General features: G+C 42.4%; 1 protein-coding gene across 4 annotated transcripts in view; it reads left to right on the top strand.

Annotated features, from left to right (window-relative positions):
* LOC109631992 (low-density lipoprotein receptor class A domain-containing protein 4) overlaps positions 1 to 22,882 on the top strand; it is a 92,885-nt gene that overhangs the window by 7,745 nt on the left and 62,258 nt on the right. The window contains exon 2 of one of the 4 annotated variants that reach the window (XM_069537471.1): positions 10,525 to 10,575. The exons of the other annotated variants lie outside the window; for them this stretch is intronic. Coding sequence (XP_069393572.1) covers positions 10,525 to 10,575 — 51 coding nt within the window. The remainder of the gene's footprint in view (positions 1 to 10,524; positions 10,576 to 22,882) is intronic. 4 annotated transcript variants of the gene reach the window in all.

The following is a 22,882-nucleotide window of genomic DNA, read 5'->3' on the forward strand; positions in this document are numbered from 1 at the left end:
TATAACAGTATACAACAATAATTTGATTCATCTTTAAAAACATGTCCAAAAAACTTAACTACATATTGGGTGTACAATTGCAACAATTCGATTTCTTTTACATTGATTTCCTGAATATTTAAAGGACTTCCAACAAAATTATAGTCACCTAATAACACCAGAATTATTTTAATTTTAAATGGTTTAAACCAATTTTTGGCCAGTTGGAAAAGGGGCTGAAATTAATTGTGTTTGAACAAGACTAAGCTGAAAAAGAACAGCTACAATTTCTCATTCTCTGTATTTTTATTCAACAGGTAACCATTACTACAACAGTATTCAAAAATAACTGATTTCACTGATAACAAAGCTACATAACAAGTAGATTATATGAAACCTTACTGGATATTAATCCATAACAGTCTGTAACTTGGTCAAAGTATCCATAACTTGTGGGCACTTTTTATTCCCTCCACTCGTAGTCTGCAATTTTGGTGATCAGTGTGAGAACCTTCGGACTGACTGCAAGTTGGTTTTTGGTGGCGTTCCGCTCCACTTTTGATCCCTTGTCTGGATTTATCTTGAAGAGGCACCTGTCAAATGAAAAAAAAAAACAGCTTTAGTAACTGTGGACTGTACTGTAATTTAATGTTTTCATACATTTGCAATAAAGTTACACAACAGTGTAGATAGAGCTAGCTTGTGAAAGAGTGTTTGGACATACAGGGAAATGTGGAACAGTGATGTAATGAAAAGATTAACATGTGAGTACTGTGTATGAATGTTTGAAGGTGGTCGGAGGGGCAGTTTGGCGCGAAATGGTAGCCATGCTTCCCTCGGTCTGCCCCAAGCCATTATCATTATTATTAGTAGTAGTAGTAGTATTGCAAATACTTTTTCAGGGAAAGGAACATAACTTCGGTTAGGAGGATCTGCTACTCAAAGGTTTCTTGGGTATTTGAGTTTTGTTTGCTCATTATTTCATAAATAAGTATTAACAAGCACCTGTTTCTGTAACTTGACATGAGCATGAATCAAGGATAAATAAGAGAAAAAAATTGACACTTTGGGCACAATTTGGACATTTCACTTGTTGCCAGCGGTTCAGACTGATGCAACAGATGCATATACTCACCAGAAAGGGGCATCTCGTCTCGTCTCGACGGTGTTCCTGGACTTGTACTGGTACTGGCTCTGCTGAACTGTTGGTTGCTCTGGTTGCTTGGAGGACTGTCCAAGACATCTTGTTGGCCTTAATAAAGGACAGATAGTAGTAATATTTAACCATACAGACATCACATAGCTCAAACTGCGTATATTAATACATAATTATATACTAAGTAGCCAATTGATATATTTCAAACTGTTCCTTTCTCAATATAATGCAGTACAGTACACCACCACTAACACCCACTATGAAATCAATGATGAACAAGGTATAGTGTATAGTCATCACCTTTTTGAAAACATCAACAAAAATGTAGAGAAGATTATTTGAAATATAATTCATAGTCGAACTGCTGTATTGGACTGAATTAATTTGAACAGGTGTACCTAATAAGTATATTTTGACTATGCACATTTTTCCAATGTGAAAGTTTACTATGTACAAATTGAAACACATACTTGTCTTTTTGAGCAGTGACAGAAGTTTCCTGGCTTCAACTGGTCTCAGGACAGAAAGGAGGTCACTCTCCTGCAGGTAGCTCAGGTCCTCCAGGTCCTCAACTCCTAAACCTTGCAGATGCTCCAACAAAGGCTCAGGGTCTCTCAGTTTAGGAAGACTTGATTTGATGAAAGACAAAAGCCGACTCTCTGCATCCATGATTGGAGGACTAGAAGGGATGAAAAATGCTGTTCTTCAAGCATTACTGTCAGATTTTAATCTCTCAAACTCCAGATTACTCTGAGTCAACAATGCTATGCTTAAGTGAAATTACCCTTGTCCCAAAAAGCTTGTACACAGGCAAAGGATAATAATCTAGTTTCCGCTCAGGCTTCCAACATATTATGCTCTGCCTTGCTTGTTTGTTTCACTTCATACAATGCAAATGCTGGCATATAGGACACGTCATGAGGTGTAACAATGAAGTATACATGCTGGTCCTGCTTCACAAGCATGAGCTCAATCTGTCCGAATTCAAGTGCCTCACCTTGGTTTAAACACAGAAAGAGTCCCTTTTTGTACTGAGTGCCTTTCCATTGCACCTCTGTAGCAGACTCAACATTGGGTTCTTTGACTAATGTTTCTCCTACTGCAGAGCGCACTGCTTCGCTGTACAGTTCAGCATGGAAAGGAGTGGAGTTCTTAACCACCAAAAAGGGTGCAAAAAAGGAGCCAGAATGTAGGTATGCGTGCAGTAGCTGATGGTTCCTTGCAAGTGTGTGACATACATTTTTGAAGTTTTGTGTCCTTCGTACACATCTTTTGAAATATGAATGCTTACTCTCGAACCTCATTGTCCACAGCCGAATGAGTGGGCCAAACTTTAGTATTAAGGCAGGGTAGTGGGTGAGGTAATGATGCTTTGGTTTTAGTTTTTGTGAAGGAAAAAATTCTTTCCTTTCTTCCAGATAATCACCAATCAGAACATTGAGCAATGCAACCTGGGGTACTGATATAGTAGGGGCACAAATCAATTCCACTAGCTCTTTCAGCTGGACAGTCAGTTGCCAAACAGGATCCTCTGTCTGTGATCTTTTCTCCAATGATAATTGGGAGAAGTCTCAGTAAAGACCAGTTTTCTGTTGCCTGGCCACCTAATCTTACACCCTTTTCTGAAACTTCAGCTGGTTTAGAGCTACCATCAGATCCCTGGTAACTAAACTGTTTGATCCTTCGATTAAGCTGTGAATATGGCAAGGTCAGATGCCACGACACCCTCAAAGAGATCATGGCCAATACAGGGTGTGAAATTTAACTCTGTCTTTAATTCACTGACATGTTTGCCAGCCGGGCCTCCCACCCTGTATTGGCCATGATCTCTTTGAGGGTGTCGTGGCATCTGACCTTGCCATTTACCTGACCCATTTTGTCAAGGTGAAGAAATTCTTCACATATTCACAGCTTAATCGAGATCAAACAGTTTAGTTACCAGGGATCTGATGGTAGCTCTAAACCAGCTGAAGTTTTATCACAGTCTTTAAATGGGCAATGCACTACCTCTCTTCTTGAAATGTGAGATTTTAGGTGACAGAGAAGGTCTTTAAGGTGGATTAACTGTTTCTGACAATGTGGAAGTTGACATAGAAAGGGTGCCTGCAAAGTTTGACACTGTGACACGGTAGATGACTGCCGATGATGGCGGTAAACATGACATTTAAAAGCATTGTAATTTCTGAACTGAAACTTACAACTTTCCATACAACACGCATACTGATAATGTGGCTCATTTCTATGAAGCCCTTGATGCATCACGTACCCTTTTAGGGTATTCACTGTAGCACCACACCTACGACAGGTGTAATCTTTTGACATCGTTAACTGCAATGCAGTTCTCACCTTTTATTCCATGAAATCAACTTGCACCACTTATCTGCAGAGAGAAAGAAGAAAGAAAAAATGTTTATGAATCATGACCTTCACATTTATGCAACTGTATTGACCCTTTGCTAAGCCCCACCCCCCTTATTTACTGTTACTATGTCTGTAAAGCTTCCATTCCCAGCCATGCTCCAAGCGTAAGAAATATGTAGCTTTCAGCAACATTGGCATTAGTTTCACAGTATTCCACCAGATTTAACCACTTTCACATTGTAGGTGTGTGTGTGAAATATCAAATATCACTACTTTTCTTCAAAATGAAATGCTGACATCCCAGAATGCATGGTTTTATACTGCAATGACAGTGAAATTCAAAAATATGGTTTTCATGGAAGTCAATAAGGCATTTTGGTGCCTGAAGGATGTTGAAAGGGAGTATTTGATACTACATGAAAAATACTAATACAATAAAATCAATTTTGTTGCTGATCTTTGACATATCCAAGACTCTAATTACCACCAAAACCTCAACCCCCTACTATTTATTATATGGAAAATAATTCATGATTATTTTTCATTGTTGCAGCTCTAAACAAATGTTGTTTCTCTTTATCTCTCTGCCTGTGTCAGTTAGTTCACAAAAGCAAGCGTAATGACTCACTGTTAAGTGATAAGCTAACGTTAGCGGCTAGTCTAGCTGACTACTAAATGCAGCTTACACTGGCAGACGACACATGAAGACACCATAGTTAGCTAACATTTCAGTTGACGACATGCTAGCGGATTCGATGCCTTTTGCCGACGAGGCAAGGTGGTAAATAAAGCTAATGCTACTCAGCTTCAGTTTGATACTTGCCTTCTACCTTCGTCCTTCCTCCAGCCTGGACTTTAGCTGCTGTTCGCTCGAAGTTTCTGTCGACCAGACGGGAACAGTTGCGCGGTGGTTTTCGATCTTGTTAAGCGTCACGTGAAAGACGGGTGTTCAGTGTCCCGACAGCCAATGGCTTGTCTTCTTCTTCTTCTCGAACAGTTTCTGTCGACCAATCCAAACGGGAACCGCGCTTTTCACAGCACGTAATCCAATGACATGTCGAGTTGTTGTCATCACGTTGTCCCGTGTTCAGGTCCCAGTCTGTGCAGTGAGACGTTGGTTTTTTTTCTTTTTTTGGTGTACGTGTGTTTGTGCAGGGAGACGTTGCAGCAGTAGAATGTCCCCTGATTACACGTGTTTTGTTCAGACATGCTGTGAAGTAATTCAAGACGTTGTGATTTACATTGTTTGGATTATATATATCCAATTGGAGTGTGTGTATATATATACTTTTTATTCCAATAAATTATATTTTCACTGTTTACTTCTGAATTGCTGAAAAGCAATTAGACACAGATGACACATATTAATGCTCTGTCATTAAGATCTGTTCTGAATGACAGAATATAATGCTTTCAGGTGGTAGGTTGAGGAAACAAATGAAAAGCATATAGTTATATCCTGGTGTTGGCCTCCTTCACTGACAGTTCCTTTTCTTGGTTTGTTTTATTGTGACAGATGTTGAGATTTGTTTGCCAATACAACAGCATTTAACTTACGTGGAGACCATTGCTACATTTAAACTGCATTTCATATTAGCCTATAGCAGTTATAGGCCGCTCACAAATGTTTATTTTCATTAACTACGGTCATTTCAGTAGCCTACACAGAGCGTTCCAAATCATTCATCTTCAATCTATTGTCATCATTCCTGTGTCCTGACCGACACCGCATCTTGTCTGCTGTAAAACCAAACGAGCTAGCCTTCGTCCTTGCCTCACAAACACATGATGTATGCAGTTTCACTCGAGAGATGGCTCAAATGAAATTAAATTAAATAGCAACATTAAGGTTAACATTTGCAGTACACATGCCAGGAGGTTGAGTGGTTCTGATGGCAGAGGTCATTCAGGAGCAAGGGTCTGCAGGAAATCCTTTTGAAACTCATGACAAGTCATTCATACTCAGACTGCAAACTCAGACTTTTTCCTGGATTAAAATCAGGTTGTGGTACTGTAACCTAACATCCCCCTACCCACCACCACCAAAAATATTATTATACACAAATGTCTGAGTGTTAATGGGACTGTGAATCTGATCCTAACTTTGATAGGCCTAAACTGATTTACAGTATGGTTAATTAACTGCCCTTGACAATATGAGCATGCTACAAATGACACAAGAACATCAAGTCATCAAGCAGTGTATCTGTTCAGTTCTGAAGCAGCAGCTGCAATAAAGTAGCAGCATATCTATCAGTGAAATGCTTTATTGAAAGCATTTAATTGCAGCTCACTTGGTAGTGCTGATGCCCCATAAGCAGAGACAGCAGCTCTAAGTTAAAGTCCAAGTCTTTGCTTTGCATATTATTCACCCTCTCAAGCTTTCCCCTTTCCCTATGTCTCTTTAGATGTCCTTTCAAAATAAATGTTAATATAAAGTTAATAAATGTTACCATCTAGGAAATTACAGTAATTGTAGTTATTTTCAATGAAAACATTAGTCAATTAACAAAGAAGTTATAGTAAAATTACAAATGAAATAGTTATTTTACTATTAATTTCTCAGTAATTTTAAATGATTTTTTACTTTTTTTTTTGTTTTAAAGTTGAATTTTACAGTTTATTCCATTAAATAACAGACACATATTTGTGAAATTACGATACATTTGTGAACATATTTTAACAATAAATATATGTATTTCTAATGGTGTTTCTTGTAAAAGAACAGAAATATTGTGTGTTTTCACAGTTACAGTGATTTCATGTTATTTTACATTTGTAATGTAATATCACAGTCTCTTTTTGTAAATTTAATGGTATTTTAAAAATACAGAAAAAATCTGTAAAATAAACAGTAAAATTCTGTTTTATTACATTTTTTTTTTACAGTGTAGATAGCAAAACAGACACAATCTTAAGAAAGAACATTAACAAAAACTGACCTTATACTCTGAGCAGTAGGGCTCTCTGGTCAACATGAGCTCCCAAATGGTCTTGTCTTTGAACATCCTGGCAATTAACAGCTTCAAGCCTACAAACTCTTCTTTTGCGAGCTCAGTGTTAACACCATTTCTGAAAATGATGTAGATTACACAGCTTATCAGTGTTCACATGAACAAAATATCTACCACCAGCACACATAATATTGTAGTAATCCACCAGCTACCCTTCTCAGGACTGTGGAGAAGTGATCCAAGAGAAATGCAAGATCATCAGCACCATGGTCCACTAGGGCTGTCAAAATTGCTCCAAAATGACGTTCGAATATTCTCTCTAAAAAAACACATAGGTTCAAACCATTCGAATATATGCGCATGCGCAATACGCATTATGTCAATAACAGGAGGACAAACTAATACAACAAGACATTACTACTTGTATAGGTATTTTTATTTCAGTTTTTAACATAAAACATACCTACACATTACAAAATAAGTAAATGAACTAACCTTAAAACTTAGACCGTAAAAAAAGGCCGCTCCGTCGCTTGCCCCCCTCTCTTTCTCTATGCGCGATGTGCATACTGATTTAAATAAACATGTTAATAACGGTTGGTAATAACGGGTCTCTGTGGGTGATGTGAGCTGAAGGTAGTGGGAGTGTATGTTGCGAGTTTAGGGGGCACGTCAGCCAGAGCTGTAGTGGGTGTGTGTGTGTGTGTATGTGAGTGAATGAGTTAGACTGCTGCCTGCTGAACAGAGGGTCGCAGGGAGATGATCTGAAGTGCCTGTGTTTCGGCTACAAAATCCAGCCGAACCGATCCGAAACCAGCCCAAATTTGTATCCACCCGCCTGGAAACCGTGGTCGTGTCTCACTTTCAACAGTGAGTGACGCTGTGCAAGTGCATCTCCTGTGGCCTGACCTGTCATGCAGTGCGCCCACTCGCAAAGCAGCCGCTGATGTGTTTTTTTCCACAGTCGAATATTAATTTTCACAATCGAATATCTGTTTTATTTTAATATTTGAATATATATTCGAATTTAGAATATTCGTTGACAGCCCTATGGTCCACTAAGTCCTCTCGGTTCTCTGGCCAGCTATCATGATTGAAAATGTTGAAGCATTTGACAGCCTTGGTTGTGTCAGACTCAGAAGCACTGTCTCCTATTGTAAGAGCAAATACATTTTAGTAAATGAGTAACAATATTTCTCATCTACATGTGTTTATAAGACAGGTGACTACACTTGCCTAGGAGGCAACTGAATCTTGCTTTCAGATGTTTTACAGTGGATTTGATTGTTGCATCCAATACTTTTTCAAGTTTTTTTTCAAAAGTGGCATCTTCCATTGATTTCTTAACCTGTATCATACAACAATAAAAATTAGTCACATAGAAGTGGCTCTAATGAAAGGAATATTCTGAAAGAATGCATTGGCCTTTGTAGCTCGGCCTGCAATGTCTGCATTGGCAGAGGAGCCTGCCAAATGGTCCATATGGTAGTACACAGCAGTGAACTGTCCTGGATTAAGAAAGGCCTCCAAGGCCCTTGAAACATGTGGGAGCCACCTTGTCCCCTTCACCCCACTGGGCATCAGCACATTTACCCCCAAGTCAGCTCCAATGACCCTGAGCTCTCTCATTGATTTGGGGCTGAAATGGTACGTCTTCCAAATTAAATGTAGAAGGTCGTACAATTGCCCTATCATTGGATTGTCCCTCTGCACTGACAACATTGCCAATTTCAATCTGAAAAAATAGTCAAATTTTAAATGTGGATGCATCTGCTCTTTAAAAGAAAATAATTCACAGTGACTTTAGGGTGTCAGTCATACCTTATCTTCTAGTCTTACCTGTGAAGCATACAGTGGAAAGGTACAATGTGGTCACCTGACTCTTGCTGCAGAAAGGCTATGACGCCTCCTTTGCTGCCCAAATTAACAGCAGCACCATCAGCACCCAGAACAATTATTTTATCCGCCAGTTACTACACTGGTCGCCAAGAGCAGCAAATGCTTTCTTTGAGGCATCATAAATTACTAAAACAAATAAATAAATAAGATTATACCATTTACTTCCCAGATCAAGAGTTTATAATGCAATCTACTTTTTAATTTTTATTTCATTATATTTATTATTTTAATTATCAATAGTAAGATTAATGCAGTAAGGAGACAGTAGGCATATTATTGACACAGCTACATGACATGATGACATGGCTTACCTGGGCATGGGCATGCTCAACCTCAATGTGTCCAATCAGTATATTCACCGGTCTTCCTCTCCGCAAGATACGACCGTACACAATGGCGCATTCCTTTGTGGCGATATCTGTGTCTCCGTCGATCAGGAATGCCGTGTACGCACTGTTCGCAATTTGCGCAGATGTCTTTTTTTCAGTGTCTCTGCGAGGACTTGAACTTAGTGAAGGGAAGTTCTTTCTTTGCGATATTGTAGGCAACGTTAAACTTGATGAACATCTCGGCCTCGTCTGATGATCTGTTTGCTGCTGCCTGCCGCTAAAGGGCAGCTGGGAGAGGAGACACTTGGGCAGTGCATTTGTTGCGGCATGTAGTGTGTTTCATAGATGCATTGTGCTTTTTCAGCGTTTTAATTCGGAATGTATTAGAACCAGTCACACATGCACTATTGCCGGCCATGGTCTTCCCACACTCTTTACAGTAAATGCAGTGCATCATATTATCGGCTTTACTATATCTTGCCCAGAGAAACTGCTCAAGCCGCTCTTTTCGAATTGTATATGCTTTCCCCCTTTTCATTTCGGTGGGCTGTGGCTCAAAGTCCATCGTATGTGGCTCATAAACTGATGCTATTTCCGGACTACGGCTTGACATAACCTGGGAAGTTGATGGATCTGTGTCAGAGCATTGGTTATGACTTTCAGATGAATCAGGCCTTAATTTAACATTCTTCACGAAGAAGTCAATTGTTCTTTTCATCTAATCATCTGCGGCTATTTCCACTCTAAATCTGATGGTCTCACCTCTCTCTATCTGACCACAGCACACGCATTTTCAAATTTACACACACACGTACAGGAATATCTGGACCATGGCCAATCAGAGGGGGGTCCCGCCCTTCATCATCTCTGATTGGTTTAGACCACAATATGGGCCTAATGTGTGTCTGTTGTTGAACCAAAGGGAGGCTTTCAGAGTCACGGAGATTTTCCTTCCCTCGAACGGCTTAGTCGCACAGTTGAGAAATTAGGTTGCCTGTGCGACCAAATTGGTCATTTGGAGGAATTTGATCACAGTAAAGGAAATTCAAAATTGACACAGCAGCACAGGAGGTAGCAGCACAAGGGGAAAATGTAGTAAGAATTAAAATGAGAATAAATAATATTATATGTTAATAAATGTGTACATATATATATATATATATGATAAATAATATATAATGACAACCTAGCTACAAACACTGTCGAAAATGCAGTTTGTCTGCTGGGATAGGGCTGGCACGGTTGAGGAATTCCCCCTGCGGTGAGTCAGGGCGGCTCAACATCGCGGTATGTGATATTATTGCAGCATATTTTTTTTTTTAATCCATCTATCTATCTATTACTAAACTCATTGCAATATTTCCTCTGAAACATGGCGCTTACACATTTAAAAAGGTTATTAAAAAAAGACATGGCAATTTTATAACACTTTTTATTTTATTGAATGCAGATCAAAGGGCGGTAACGGCACAGATCCAAGATGCAAGTTGTTTCTCCAACTGATTGAACTTAAAAACTAAATTCAGGAGAAGGTTGAACTTTTAAATGCATAAAATATAAATAAGTGCCTGTTTCGATTTTTTTAAATTAAGTATACAAAATGAGCCGTACCAGGCACTACAATTTCACATTCACACACACACAAAAAGGACGATGATTTAAAGTTCGGTCATGTCCTTGTTACGCGCAAGGAAAACCAGCATGTTAACCTTATGCGGTTTGAGAGAGGATCTGAGAGGGGTGACAACATTTCCAGCGACACTGAAAACCCTCTCGGATGGTGTGCTTGTTGCGCAAATTGTCTGTCTCTTTGTCCCCTTTTCAGACTTTTGCTTTCTCTTTCCAGACTTTGATTCCAACTTGTCATCTTCTACAGGCAGGAAGTCACAAGGCAACAGTAAGTGTCTATGGAGGACCCTAGATCTTCCTGAACCTTTCTCTGGTCTTACTTCATAGACTGGGTTATCAACACTCTTTCTGTCTGTTACCACATAGACTTGGTCTTCCCAATAGGACCTAAGTTTACCGGGTCCGCCTCTGTCCCTACAATTCCGTACCAGTACTCTGCTTCCTAGCTGCAAGTCAGTTCCATAGGTTTTCCTGTCATATTGTTTCTTGACTCTTCGTTGTTCCTTCAGAGCTGTCATTGATCCCAATTTATATGCCTCTTGCATCCGTGTCTTCCATTGGTTGGCATATTCACCGGGAGTTGTGCCTTGTTCATTTGGTGAGAGACCAAACATCAAATCTACAGGTAGCCTGGGATTTCTACCAAAGAGAAGGTAATATGGAGCAAATCCAGTTGCCTCACTTCGCGTACAGTTATACGCATGTACAACCTTTGCCAGTGAGCTCTTCCAGTCAGACTTAGCTTCCTCTGTCAAATTTCTCAGCATAGAGAGCAGCGTCCTGTTAAACCTTTCAGCCTGGCCGTTCCCAGCTGGGTGGTAAGGAGTTGTGTGTGAGCCTTGAATGCCACAGTATTCTTTCAACTTGTCAAACAGCTTGTTTTCAAACTCCCTACCCTGATCGTGGTGCAGCTTCATGGGGAAGCCAAACTTCAGTGCGAAATCTCCAAAGATCTTCTCAGCTGCAGTTTTGCTGACTTGTTTCTACAGGCGTACGCTTGTGCAAAGCGTGTGAAGTGGTCAATGACAACAAGGATGTATTCATATCCTCCTTTACAGTTTTCCAAAAGCAAGAAATCAATTGACACCATCTCAAATGGGTAAGTGGTCACTATATTTACAAGTGGTGCTCTGGTCTGTTTGCTGGGACGTTTCCTCTTTAGGCAGCTACACACCTTGGTCACATAGTGGTCCACATCCCTCTGCATATGGGGCCAATAGAATCGATCACGGATGAGGCTGAGTGTTCTGTCCACTCCCAGGTGTCCCATTCCCTCATGAAGCTCCTTATAGATCAGCTGATGAAAGGTTTTTGGCAATACCAGTTGAGTTCGAGTCACTGACTTCCTGTAGAGGATACCATTATCGTTGACATACAGCTTGTTCCTTTCTCTGGCCAAAATTGATGTATCATCACGTCTGTTTTTTTCAGCCAGGTGGGGCCATCGTCCTGTCATGACATATTGCTGCACCTTACCAATGACTGGGTCCTTCTCTTGTGCTTCTCTTATGTTCTCAAGTGGAATTTCAGCTACTGATGAATTTATTGGTTCATGTCTGGGTTCAGCACATACTGCGGCGATGGTTGCAGGGCACAACCAGGGCTCATGCTCGGAAGAGGCAAGCTGCAGTGTCTGTGTGACAGTCTTTATTACCTCTGGTTCCATTTCCTGCGTGCATGTCTGCATGTACTGCTCCATGTCGAGTGGCATCAGCGACAAGCCATCAGCATCTCCGTTGGCTCTTCCTGGTCGATACTTTATACAGAAGTTGAAGTCAGCTAACTCAGCAATCCATCTGTGTGTTGTGGCATTAAGCTTTGCTGTGGTCAAAACGTAGGTGAGAGGGTTATTGTCAGTGTATACAATAAATGAGGGTGCATAGTAAAGATATTCACGGAACCGTTCACAAATTGCCTATTTCATTGCCAGAAACTCTAGTTTTCCAGAGTGGAGATGGTAATTGGCTTCTGGAGGGGTTAGTGTTCTCGATCCATAACTGATGACGACTAACTTGTTTGTTAGTTAACTTGCTGTTGCCTTTGGTACAACACTGCACCAAGTCCTTCCTGGGAAGCATCACAATGAAGCACAAACGATTGCTCGAAATCTGGATATCCAAGCACTGGTGGACATAGCAGATACTCGATGAGTCTTTCTGTCCATGTGATTGGATGACTGGAGCACAACTGATCTGACTTTTTGCGTTTTCCTTTGTTCCGGTTTGTACTTTCTACTTGTGTTCTACTTCCAGAGGACTTGTCTTGGGTTAAGAGATTGTATAACGGCTTGGCAATCTGTGAAAAGTTAGGTATATATTGGCGATAATACGACAGGTATCCTAACATTTTCCTGAGATCTCCAGCGTTCTGAGGTTTGTGATCTTTGAGCGCTTGCACTGGCGCTAGCTCCGCGGGATCCATGCAATAGCCATCTTTGGACACAATCTTCCCCAAGAATTTAACCTTGTTCTTGAACACATCACATTTTCTAGCTGTCAGTTTAACACCATGTGCCTGATATCGACGTAGGACCGCTCTCATATCACTTAGATGCTCTTCAAAGGTCTTGCTGTGGACAAGATTGTCATCTAGATAGGGCAGTGATGTCTCATCCCTCAAACCTGCAAGACACTCTTCCATACTACGCTGGAACTCGGCTAAATCTGAGGACAGGCCAAAGGGAATCCTTAACCACTCGTATAAACCCCAAGGTGTAATAAAGGCTGTGAGCGGTCGGCTGCTTTCTTCAAGGAACCCTTGGTGGTACGCCTTACCTTGGTCCAGCACAGAGAACCATGACCTTCCACTAAGGCTGTTCAGCATATCCTGTACTCGGGGTATCGGGTGCTGATCTGGGATTGATTTTTGGTTAAGCTCCCTATAATCAACACAAAGACGCAGGGTCCCATCCTTCTTGCGTACACAGACTAGTGGTGATGAGTATGGGGACCGGGATTTTTGAATCCATCCTCTGTTTAGGAGGTCCTCCAAATACTCCTTCACTTCCTTGTAAAGTGGTTTCGGAACTGAGATGTAAGTGCGTCGGACTGGTGTAGTGTCACTCAGTCGAATCTTTAACTGCAGAGATGGAATACATCCTACTTCCATCTCATCTTTTGAAAAAGCAGCACACTCTTCTCGTAGCATCTGTTTCACTTTTCTCTGCTGGTCTGGGGTCAGATGATCAACAGATACAGGAGGATCCCATGAATCAGTTGTACTGGCATTCGGTTGTGTTTGTTCACTTTTCCAGTCTTTCGGGATGTTGACAATGCTCTCTTCATTTCCCACTGCATTAGCCGTCTTTGATTCACTCACACTAGTACTTGATAAACGGTCTTGACTTGATAGAGCTGTCCTAGCACTGTGGGGTTGAGAACAATGTTATGGCAACTTTTATTAGTCACAGGTATTGCTACTTTGGACCAGTTTCCTCTGTGGAGGCAGACAACAGTTTCATTGATGGCTAATCCATCTGGTCAGTTCATGACATTTTCTGGTTCAAAAATCACTTCCTGTTTGGTGGAAAGGGGGCCTGTTCTCACACAACATCTAACGGCTGTGGTCTCACTTGCAGGAATCACTATCTTTTGTCTTCCAACTTTCACCACACCTTCTTTCTCATTCTGATTACCATTCTTTACGATGTGAATTAATATATTTTTCTTTTTGCAGTCAATAGAAAATGCTTCTTTTACCACTGCAGGTGTGACCTCTGGATGGTGGTCCATTCCCTCTATCACCAGGTGCTCAATTACATTGTAGCCAATGATTGGTTCTTCTGCTACTCCAGGCTGATCAGAGACAAGCACTGGCACTAGAACTTCTGGCTGTGAGCCCTCCTTCAATCCAAGTTTAAATTTCAACTCCACCCAACCTATAAATGGTATAGGGGTTTGGTTTGCAACTCGGCCCTCCAGAGTTTCATTCTCTCCCAGTAACTCCTCGATTCTCTGCAGCCTCGTGTGACAGAGTTTTGTCTTCCTCCAGCTTTCGTTGATTATCGTGACCTGTGAACCAGTGTCCCACAGAGCTTGAGTCGCTACTCCATTAAAGGAACATCCTACCATGCATTTCTTTCCAACAAGGGCTTTCAGCTTGGCTTGGTTATGGAATGAGAGGTGACTGGCATAGGCAGCACTGATGGTCTGTTCAGGCGCTCCACTTACATACGACTCCACTTTTCTGATTTTGTCACATAGAAGCTTGTGAATCTCTTCATTTGGTTCTGGTTGGTTCAAAGCAAATGATGCTGAGGGTGTGACTGTCTGGATATTAACACCTGTACCCAATTTAGCTGTGTAGGCTTGTTGTCCTCTGCAGCCTCTCGATAGGTGTCCGGGCTGTCCACACTTAAAGCAGTGTTCACATTGGTCGCCTGCTCCTTTCTCCTGGCACACTTTATAACCTCTTTTCACATGGCGGGGTGGGCCCGTGGTATTAGTCATATATTTTCTTAAATCAGCCATTTCTTCTCTAACCAAGCTAACTTCTTCATAGAGTTCTGAATCTTTTGTGGGAGCTTCACCTGGTGGTTTACGGTGCTTGGGTTTTACCACTTCAGCTGACTGTCCTTGAACTCCCACTCTATCCCTTTCAGTGTCCCGTGCTTGTTGGATGGTTTGTCCCTCTGTCTGTACTTCATTTACTTTCGGGGTTTTACTATAGATGTTTTTCCTCTGTTTTATTTGTCTCTCAGATTCCACACTCGCTGCCTCATTCATTCTGTCTATGAGTGTTTCATCTGTCACTTTCAAATCATCAAGGTAGGGCTTAAGTTGAAACTTAATATGGTCACTCATCAGTCCAGTACTCACTGATCCTTATAACTTCAGCTTCACTATGTCCTTTATTCAAGCCTCTGTCAATCTGATGTATGAGATTTGTGAATGACAGCCTGTCTTTCTGTCCCCGCTCCCCAATCTGACCACACATTTTAAACTCTCTCCTTATTGTCACTTCAGGTAATTTATTCACAGCTGTGGGCATCACAGTCTCTGGCATGGATAAATAGCTTGGAGCTGTTTGATTCACCTTTTCTCTCAGCCTTTTAACTTCATCACGCAGAGCTTGGTTGTTAAGATGGAGCTGTGAACATTTCTCTGCTAAGCTCACATCATCAGCTCTTTCTTCAAAGCTTTCAGCTGTATCCTGTGATTTTACCTCACTGTGTTGCCTTTCAATATTTATTCTTATTTCTTCCACAGTTTTTAGCATTGTTCCCACATAAAACTTGGCAACTTCTTCATCTTCTTCGTTTATTACATTGTCCATGTGTTCTGTTATAAGTCTGATTAACATTCACCTTGATGTGACATTTCCACTTGAGATCTTGGCTTCCTCGCAAACTTCCTTGAGCTGGTTTAGTTGTAACAGCCACAGCCGCTGCGACACGGTAATCTGCCATCTCCTCCAGCTCCGCTGTGCGCGTCTCAGCCGCGCTCCCGTCGCTGCGCACTCCCGACGTCATCACTCCTGATGCCTGCTGCGCGTTCTCGTCACTCTGAGCGGAAAGTTAACTCTCCCCGTACGGGCCACCAATTTTGTTGCACACGCGGAGACGAAATACACCTCCAGGCGTGCATGAGTTATCACGGGGGGTTCAGGTTTTATTCTGTAACACAGAAACGTTTTCAGGACCATCAACCTGTTGCTACATGTGAGCTAACTGTGGGACAGTCTTCTAGTTAATCATTTATCTATCCAACATTCCCGGTTCCGCTTCAACTCACATGAAGTACATGGCAATAATTATACTACATCAATAGATATTGACACACTCAGAATAAGACACATTCATCCTTTATGATGGTTTAGCATATAACACGGTACTGACATCGTTAATCATAGGCAATTATCAAAGTCAAAGTCAAAGTAGCTTTATTGCCAACTATTTCACATGTAAACATACAAAGCAGTCGAAAGAACGTTTCCCACTCTCCCCACAGTGAAACATATAAAGTGCACAGGCACAACAGATAAACAACAGATAAACATTACTTGGAGCTAAGCAATATACAGTATACAGACAAGACATTACATAACTTAACATAACATATCACTAAATAGAACATACATAGATAAAAGTATTAGCAGTGCAAGTTAAAAGAGGTAAAAGTGATAAGTGATAAAAAGTGATAAAGTGCAGAGACAGTTTGTTTCAGAGTCCTGAGTGATTTTTGGAGGGGGGGGGGGATTTCAGCCTGTTGTCAGACTGTCGGATATGGGTGGGGGGAGTGAGTGGGGAGAATTTAGCTTCCTGACAGCTTGGTGGATGAAGCTATTGCTGAGTCTGGTGGTGCGGGAACGGAGGGTCCTATACCTTCTTCCAGAGGGTAGGAGGCTGAAAAGGCTGTGTGCGGGGTGGCTGGTGTCCCTCGCAATCGAGGTGGCTTTCCGGGTGAGGCGGGTGGTGTATATGCTTTGCAAGGAAGGGAGTGGGGCACCAATGATCCTAGCAGCTGTGTTCACCACGCGTTGCAGTGCTTTTCGGCTGTATTCAGTGCAGCTACTGCCCCACACAGTGATGCAGCTTGACAGGATGCTTTCAGTGGTGCCCCTGTAGAATGTGTTCAGGGTGGGAGTGGGGGCTTTTGCTTTCTTGAGCTTGCGGAGGAAGTAGAGGCGCCGCTGGGCTTTCTTCGCCAGTGATGCAGAGTTGGTGGCCCAGGAGAGGTCCTCACTGATGTGCACCCCCAGGAATTTGGTGCTGCTCACTTGCTCCACAGCAGCACCATCGATGGTCATTGGTGGGTGTTCAGTGTGTCTTCTCCTGAAGTCAACCACAATCTCCTTTGTTTTGCTGACATTCAGCAGGAGGTTGTTGTCTCTGCACCACGTGGTCAAGAGGTTGACCTCCTTCCTGTAGTAGGTCTCATCGTTCTTGGTGATGAGACCCACCAGAGTAGTGTCGTCCGCAAACTTTACCAAGTGATTGGTGCTGTAGGTAGGTGTGCAGTCGTGAGTCAGCAGGGTGAAGAGCAGGGGACTGAGCACACAGCCTTGTGGGGCCCCTGTACTCAGTGTGATGCTGCTCGAGATGTTGTTGCCGACTCGTACTGCTTGTGGCCGCTCGCTGAGGAAGTCCAACACCCAATTGCAAAGGGAGGTGTTGAGCCCCAGCTGGTCCAGTTTACAGATGAGTTGTTGTGGGATAATGGTGTTAAAAGCTGAACTGAAGTCAATGAAAAGCATTCTCACATGTGAGTCTGCTTTTTCCAGGTGGGTGAGGGCTGGGTGGAGAGCAGAGCAGATTGCGTCCTCTGTGGAACGTTTGGCCCGGTATGCAAACTGAAAGGGGTCCAGGGTGGGGGGGAGGATGGACTTGATGTGTGACATGACTAGCCGTTCAAAGCACTTCATTATGATGGGGGTAAGTGCCACAGGGCGATAGTCATTGAAGCAGGATGGAGCCGGTTTCTTTGGTACAGGTATGATGATGGAGGTCTTGAAATGTGATGGAACAGCAGCTTGACTCAGACTGTACTTGTAATCCAACGCATACAGACGAGACGAACACGACAAACTTTCGGACAAACACTTATTAAATAAACAAAACACTGCATTTTCGGGAGCGTGGGTGGTCGCTGCGTCTACACGCGCCGCCATCTTAAATAAATTGTGGACAGATTAAGTATGGCAACACACCCACTCGTCTAATGTAACGTTCATACTCTTTCATTGCATCATGACATACATGCAATGCACATACAATTTACTGTACTACATCAATATGCACCAGCTTCACTATTTTAGCTTACCTGCAACAGAGAAACGTTTTCAGGACCATCAGCCTGTTGCTACATGTGAGCTAACTGTGGGACAGTCTTCTAGTTAATAGCCCGACCACGCCCTGAGGACCCCAGGGGTGTCATAAGGTGCCTGTCCATATATCACCCTTTCTGACCATGTTAATTCCTATAATAATATGCAACCAGTGTTAATATTCCATCCAGTGTCAATCAGGTGATAACAAATACAAACAATATAAAACTGCAGAAATAACGTCTGGCAATCAGAGTAGTAGTATGGGGGTGGTAGCTGTTTTTGCTGCTCCAATCACTGTGGGTCCCACACAAATACACATGTACTTGCGTGCCACTGTGGAGAGCAAGGGAAATCTCTCCTGGTTGTTGCGCCACCATGCCAGGGGGTTTTCATTAGGGTCGATGGGTTCCTCCTGCAGGTAGCGAGTGAGCTCCAGGTCGGCTTTGGCTCTCTTCGGGACGGTTACAGACGTGCTTGTCCGTGACTTCAGCAGGTCTCCGAGCGTTCTTTTTTTGCCGCAGGTGGCTGGTGGCATCGCTGTCTGCGGCAAGGACTCTGGCTGGGCAGCAGCTGAGGCACTGGCACCGCTCTCTCTGTCTTCCGTGTCCAATATCTCCTCGATCAGCGCGCACTTTGTCTCCTCCTCCGCATAATCATCAAAATTGTTGCCCCGATATCTTGGGTCCAGCAAGCAGGACATTGCCAAAGTTTTTTGTAGAGCAGCTGGTCTGTACTTCTCCTCGAGAACACTGCACATCTTCCGCTTGATGTCCGAGGTCAGAGTGGTGTCCTCGTCTGATGGTTTTAAAACATCTTCAGTGAGGAGTTTCAGGACAGGTTTAATGGATGAGACCGTGACATAGTTCTCGCCAGACAGCAGATCCTTAAATTCAGCCGCTGGCTTTAATGCCGCGTTCACCGACTCCAAAACTGCAATGTCCTGACAGCTGGGGATGAGAGGCTGATGCCGCCGATCATCCAGAACTCTTTTTATAGCGGGGATTTGCTCCAAGACTCGGTCCACCATTTTCTGTTTGGAGCCCCATCTTGTTGGACAGTCCTGCATGGACAGAGCAATGGCCGTATAATTATTGAACTGAAATTACACCAACTTATTATTATTTTTTTAATTAAAATATATAACATTAGTTTTCGTTTCAGTGTATCTTTTTATAAACGATAAATATTTTTTAAGCATCTCAAAAAGCTAAATATTCACAGCAAGACTTGAAAATAGCCTGTCGGCTGCAAGGGCGTTTTAACTAGGTGTTTATTTTGACAAATCATAATATGGAGGCTCAATGATAGGCTAATTGTGTTATTAAGTGGACTTACAGTGGGTTACAATTAGATCATAAATATTTTCTGAAAGTAAGTTTACCATTATGAGTCCGTGCTGCGGGATTTGGAGCTCCGCTTGCGCTTTCGCTAGATCCCTCCTCTTCAGCCAGCTCTGGGAGAACGCACCCACTAAGGTGTGGCACAGACCCATTGCTCGGGATGTGCGATCTTTAACGCTTGCCATTGCGTTTGTCACTGCCAGGTGTATATTATGTCCGAAGCAGTTCAGCCACGTCCAGCTCAATTTTCTCACTGCTGCGGCGATGTTTGCCCCGTTTATCCGTCGTTATGCACGCCAGCTTCTTCTCATCCAGGGACCACTCATCAAATGCGCTGCGTAGAGCCTCTGCGATGTTGTCGGATGTGTGATTCTGGGGCATAAACACTGTTTCGAGGCAGCGTGATTTAAGAGTCCAGTCTGTGGTCAGGTAATGTACAGTTAGACTCATGTAAGGAGTCATATTCACACTTGACCACATGTCAGTGGTGTCAGAGAAAAAGTCCGCACTTTTGAGCTCACTCTGAACTGATGCTCTAACTGTATTGTACATTTTCGGCACAGCAGTTTCTGAGAAGTACGTTTTCCCTGGCAACTCATATTGCTTGTCAAATTTCTGGAGCAGCGACTTGAATGCAGGTTTCTCCACAGTGGAAATCGGCACCATCTCCTCAACCAGATACCATGTAACAGTGCCTGTTAGGCGTTTATATCTGTCACTGTCTCTGCTGTACTTGCCGACTCGAGCAAAGGCTTCGCCGACTCCAAGCTGTTGGCTGGCACCTACATGAGCTGCTCCGCGACTCTGTGTGGCAGGAGGCGGCAGCCGCACCTCAATAGATGGATGGTAGCTTGATAGGTGAGCCCTTAAATTTGTTGTTTCCTCGTTTTACCTGAATTGTTTTGCCGCAGATTTTACAGATCGCCTCATTTATATTGGCTAATTCCCCCTTTTCATTTGGCTGAAAGCCGAAATGCTCCCAAAGGGGCGAAGTTACATTTGGTTTTGATACCAGTGCAACTGCCATTGTCTCCTTCGCGATGTGTGTTTTGGCGGGATCAGGTCACGTGCGGTGATGGCGGTGGCCCATTATGTATAGCGTTGGGCTTCTAAATATCGCGATATTTCATTTTTGCGATTACCGCGACAGCCCTATGCTGGGACACCCTTTGTGTCTAGATTCTGTATCCCCAACGCCACTTACACACCCTCACACAGACACATACACACACCCTAGACGTTCCCCATTAGTTCCCAAAATACCCTTAGAACCAGGGCAGATTTGTAGTCCTTGTGTGTTCGAAGACAGGCCATCCGTCAAGTGTGACAGTGGTAGTGGTGGGGGTGGTTTGACGTCTGCTATCTCAGTAAACAATAATAATCTCAATAGATGATACTTTGCAAGAATGGTACAATGATGACTAGAGTGGTGGTTATAAATAATTATAACCGCCACTGCTTCAGGATCAGGACAAAAAGTAATTAATTCAAAGTCTGGTTGTCCTGTACTGTGTGCAAGTCTCCAGGAGGAGTCTGCAAATCAGATGGAGCCCTGCTGCCCTAGATAATAGGATATTCAGATCATTGACAAGTTTTTTGTCAATTAATCATTGTCTGAAGAAGAGATTAGAGAGAGAGACAGAGAATTGCATCAAATCTAGGGCTGCCATATTTCAACCAAATTGTACTGTGGAAATTTGTAGTGATCACGGTTGTTCCGGTTCAAATTTATCACTATGAGTGGTTGATTATTAGTGGGGTAACGGTACACAGAAATCACAGTTCTGTTTTGATGTTATGGTTAGGTGCATTTTCGGTACAGTAGAAACAAGGAACAGAAAACATTAGACTCATTGTTTATTTGTCTTATTCAATCCTGGTTTACCATGGCTTTGTCTTTCATAAGTACATTTTACAAAGTAAAATAACAAAATAAATCTTGTAAATAAATAACTACAATTAATAAAATAAATATCCTTTAAGGTTCAGCATGTAGAAAAGTGCAATAGATGCCACTTTTAATGTAGAATGTCAGATACATAAGAGTAATTACAGCATTGGTGCATGATGGAAGATAAATGAGTATCTGAGTAGACATATTGTATACCAAGCAGTCTTGTTGTAATCATAGTCCACAATCTGCAGCCACCACGTTCAGGATCCACCATCATAATCCATCATCATGATCCACTGACGCCATCAGGATCCACCATCAGCTGCCACCTTGATCATGGTCCACCACTACGATCAGATGCCATCACAATACAGGATCCGTCATTATGATCATGATCTCTGATTCGCGATTTAAATTGTTCTTTGATCATTATTATTATTTAAATTAAGTAATAAGTTATCTTCAGATTTATCAAAAAAATAATAGTTTCATTAATCGATAAAAAAATAATCGATAGGTGCAGCCCTGCTCACACACACACACATTAGATGGACCTAAATAAACTGGGGCTGTACAAATCTGAGTCTCTGAATGCAACTAGATACACAGATACATTGTTTTGTCCTGAAACCCACCTGTAGCACCACATTTTTATTTGAACCATTTTTGTTCTATCGATCTTCCTGAACTGACCTTATTAGTTTCATCATCCAAACCAACTACTTGTCAATTTGACTCTGTCCCAACTAGACTTGAGGTTTTCCCCCTAATTGACAGTTCCATATTAAATCAGATTAATGTCTCTGTTAACCAGCTACGTACCACAAGCTTTTAAGGTAGCTGTTATTAAACCTCTGCTTAAAAAGCCCATCCAGATCCAAACAGATCGAACACATGTCTATACTCAGACCGGGTAAAAGCAACAGAACTTGTAAGCTTTAACAGTCTATATATGGAGAGCCAGAGGCATGCATGGTTTGGCTCGATTCAGTTGGCATAGCGAATGATAAGAGACACAGAGGAGCAGTAAATTACTGACACAGAACTATAAAAAATTACTTTTTTACAGTCCAAGCATGTATGAACATTGTAAGTGAACTATGGTGTCTGACTTGGTTGCGCTGTGGCCAATCTGTGCCCTGGCGCCATGCCTGGCTCCCTGGGTGTCTGTGCCATTGACTGGCCATTGTTCTGACCGTGTGCACTGATCAGAAATGAGCTTGGCTCGATCACGTTCCAGGGATGAGTCACATGGTCCCTCTCTCTCTCTCTCACTCACTCACTCACTGACACATAAATATTCTCTCACCTAGATGCAATCACCAAAATTTGGCACCAATTGATTTAACATGAATTGGTACCCGGTAGTACCAACATAATTTGGTTGTTAGGACAGACTTCGGTACCCAACCCTAGCAGGAGATTTGTGGCAGTGTGGTTGTCCAGATCATTCTCCTCGTCCTCCTTTGCCTTCATTAGTGACTCAGATGGCGGTCTGTCTTGTGTGGAGAGACACAGTGAGAAAAAGGGATAAAAAATCAGACAGCAGTGTCTAATACCTACCACCCCCACTT

The sequence above is a fragment of the Paralichthys olivaceus genome, chromosome 13, assembly GCF_024713975.1.
Source record: "Paralichthys olivaceus isolate ysfri-2021 chromosome 13, ASM2471397v2, whole genome shotgun sequence".
Taxonomy (NCBI): Eukaryota; Metazoa; Chordata; class Actinopteri; order Pleuronectiformes; family Paralichthyidae; genus Paralichthys; species Paralichthys olivaceus.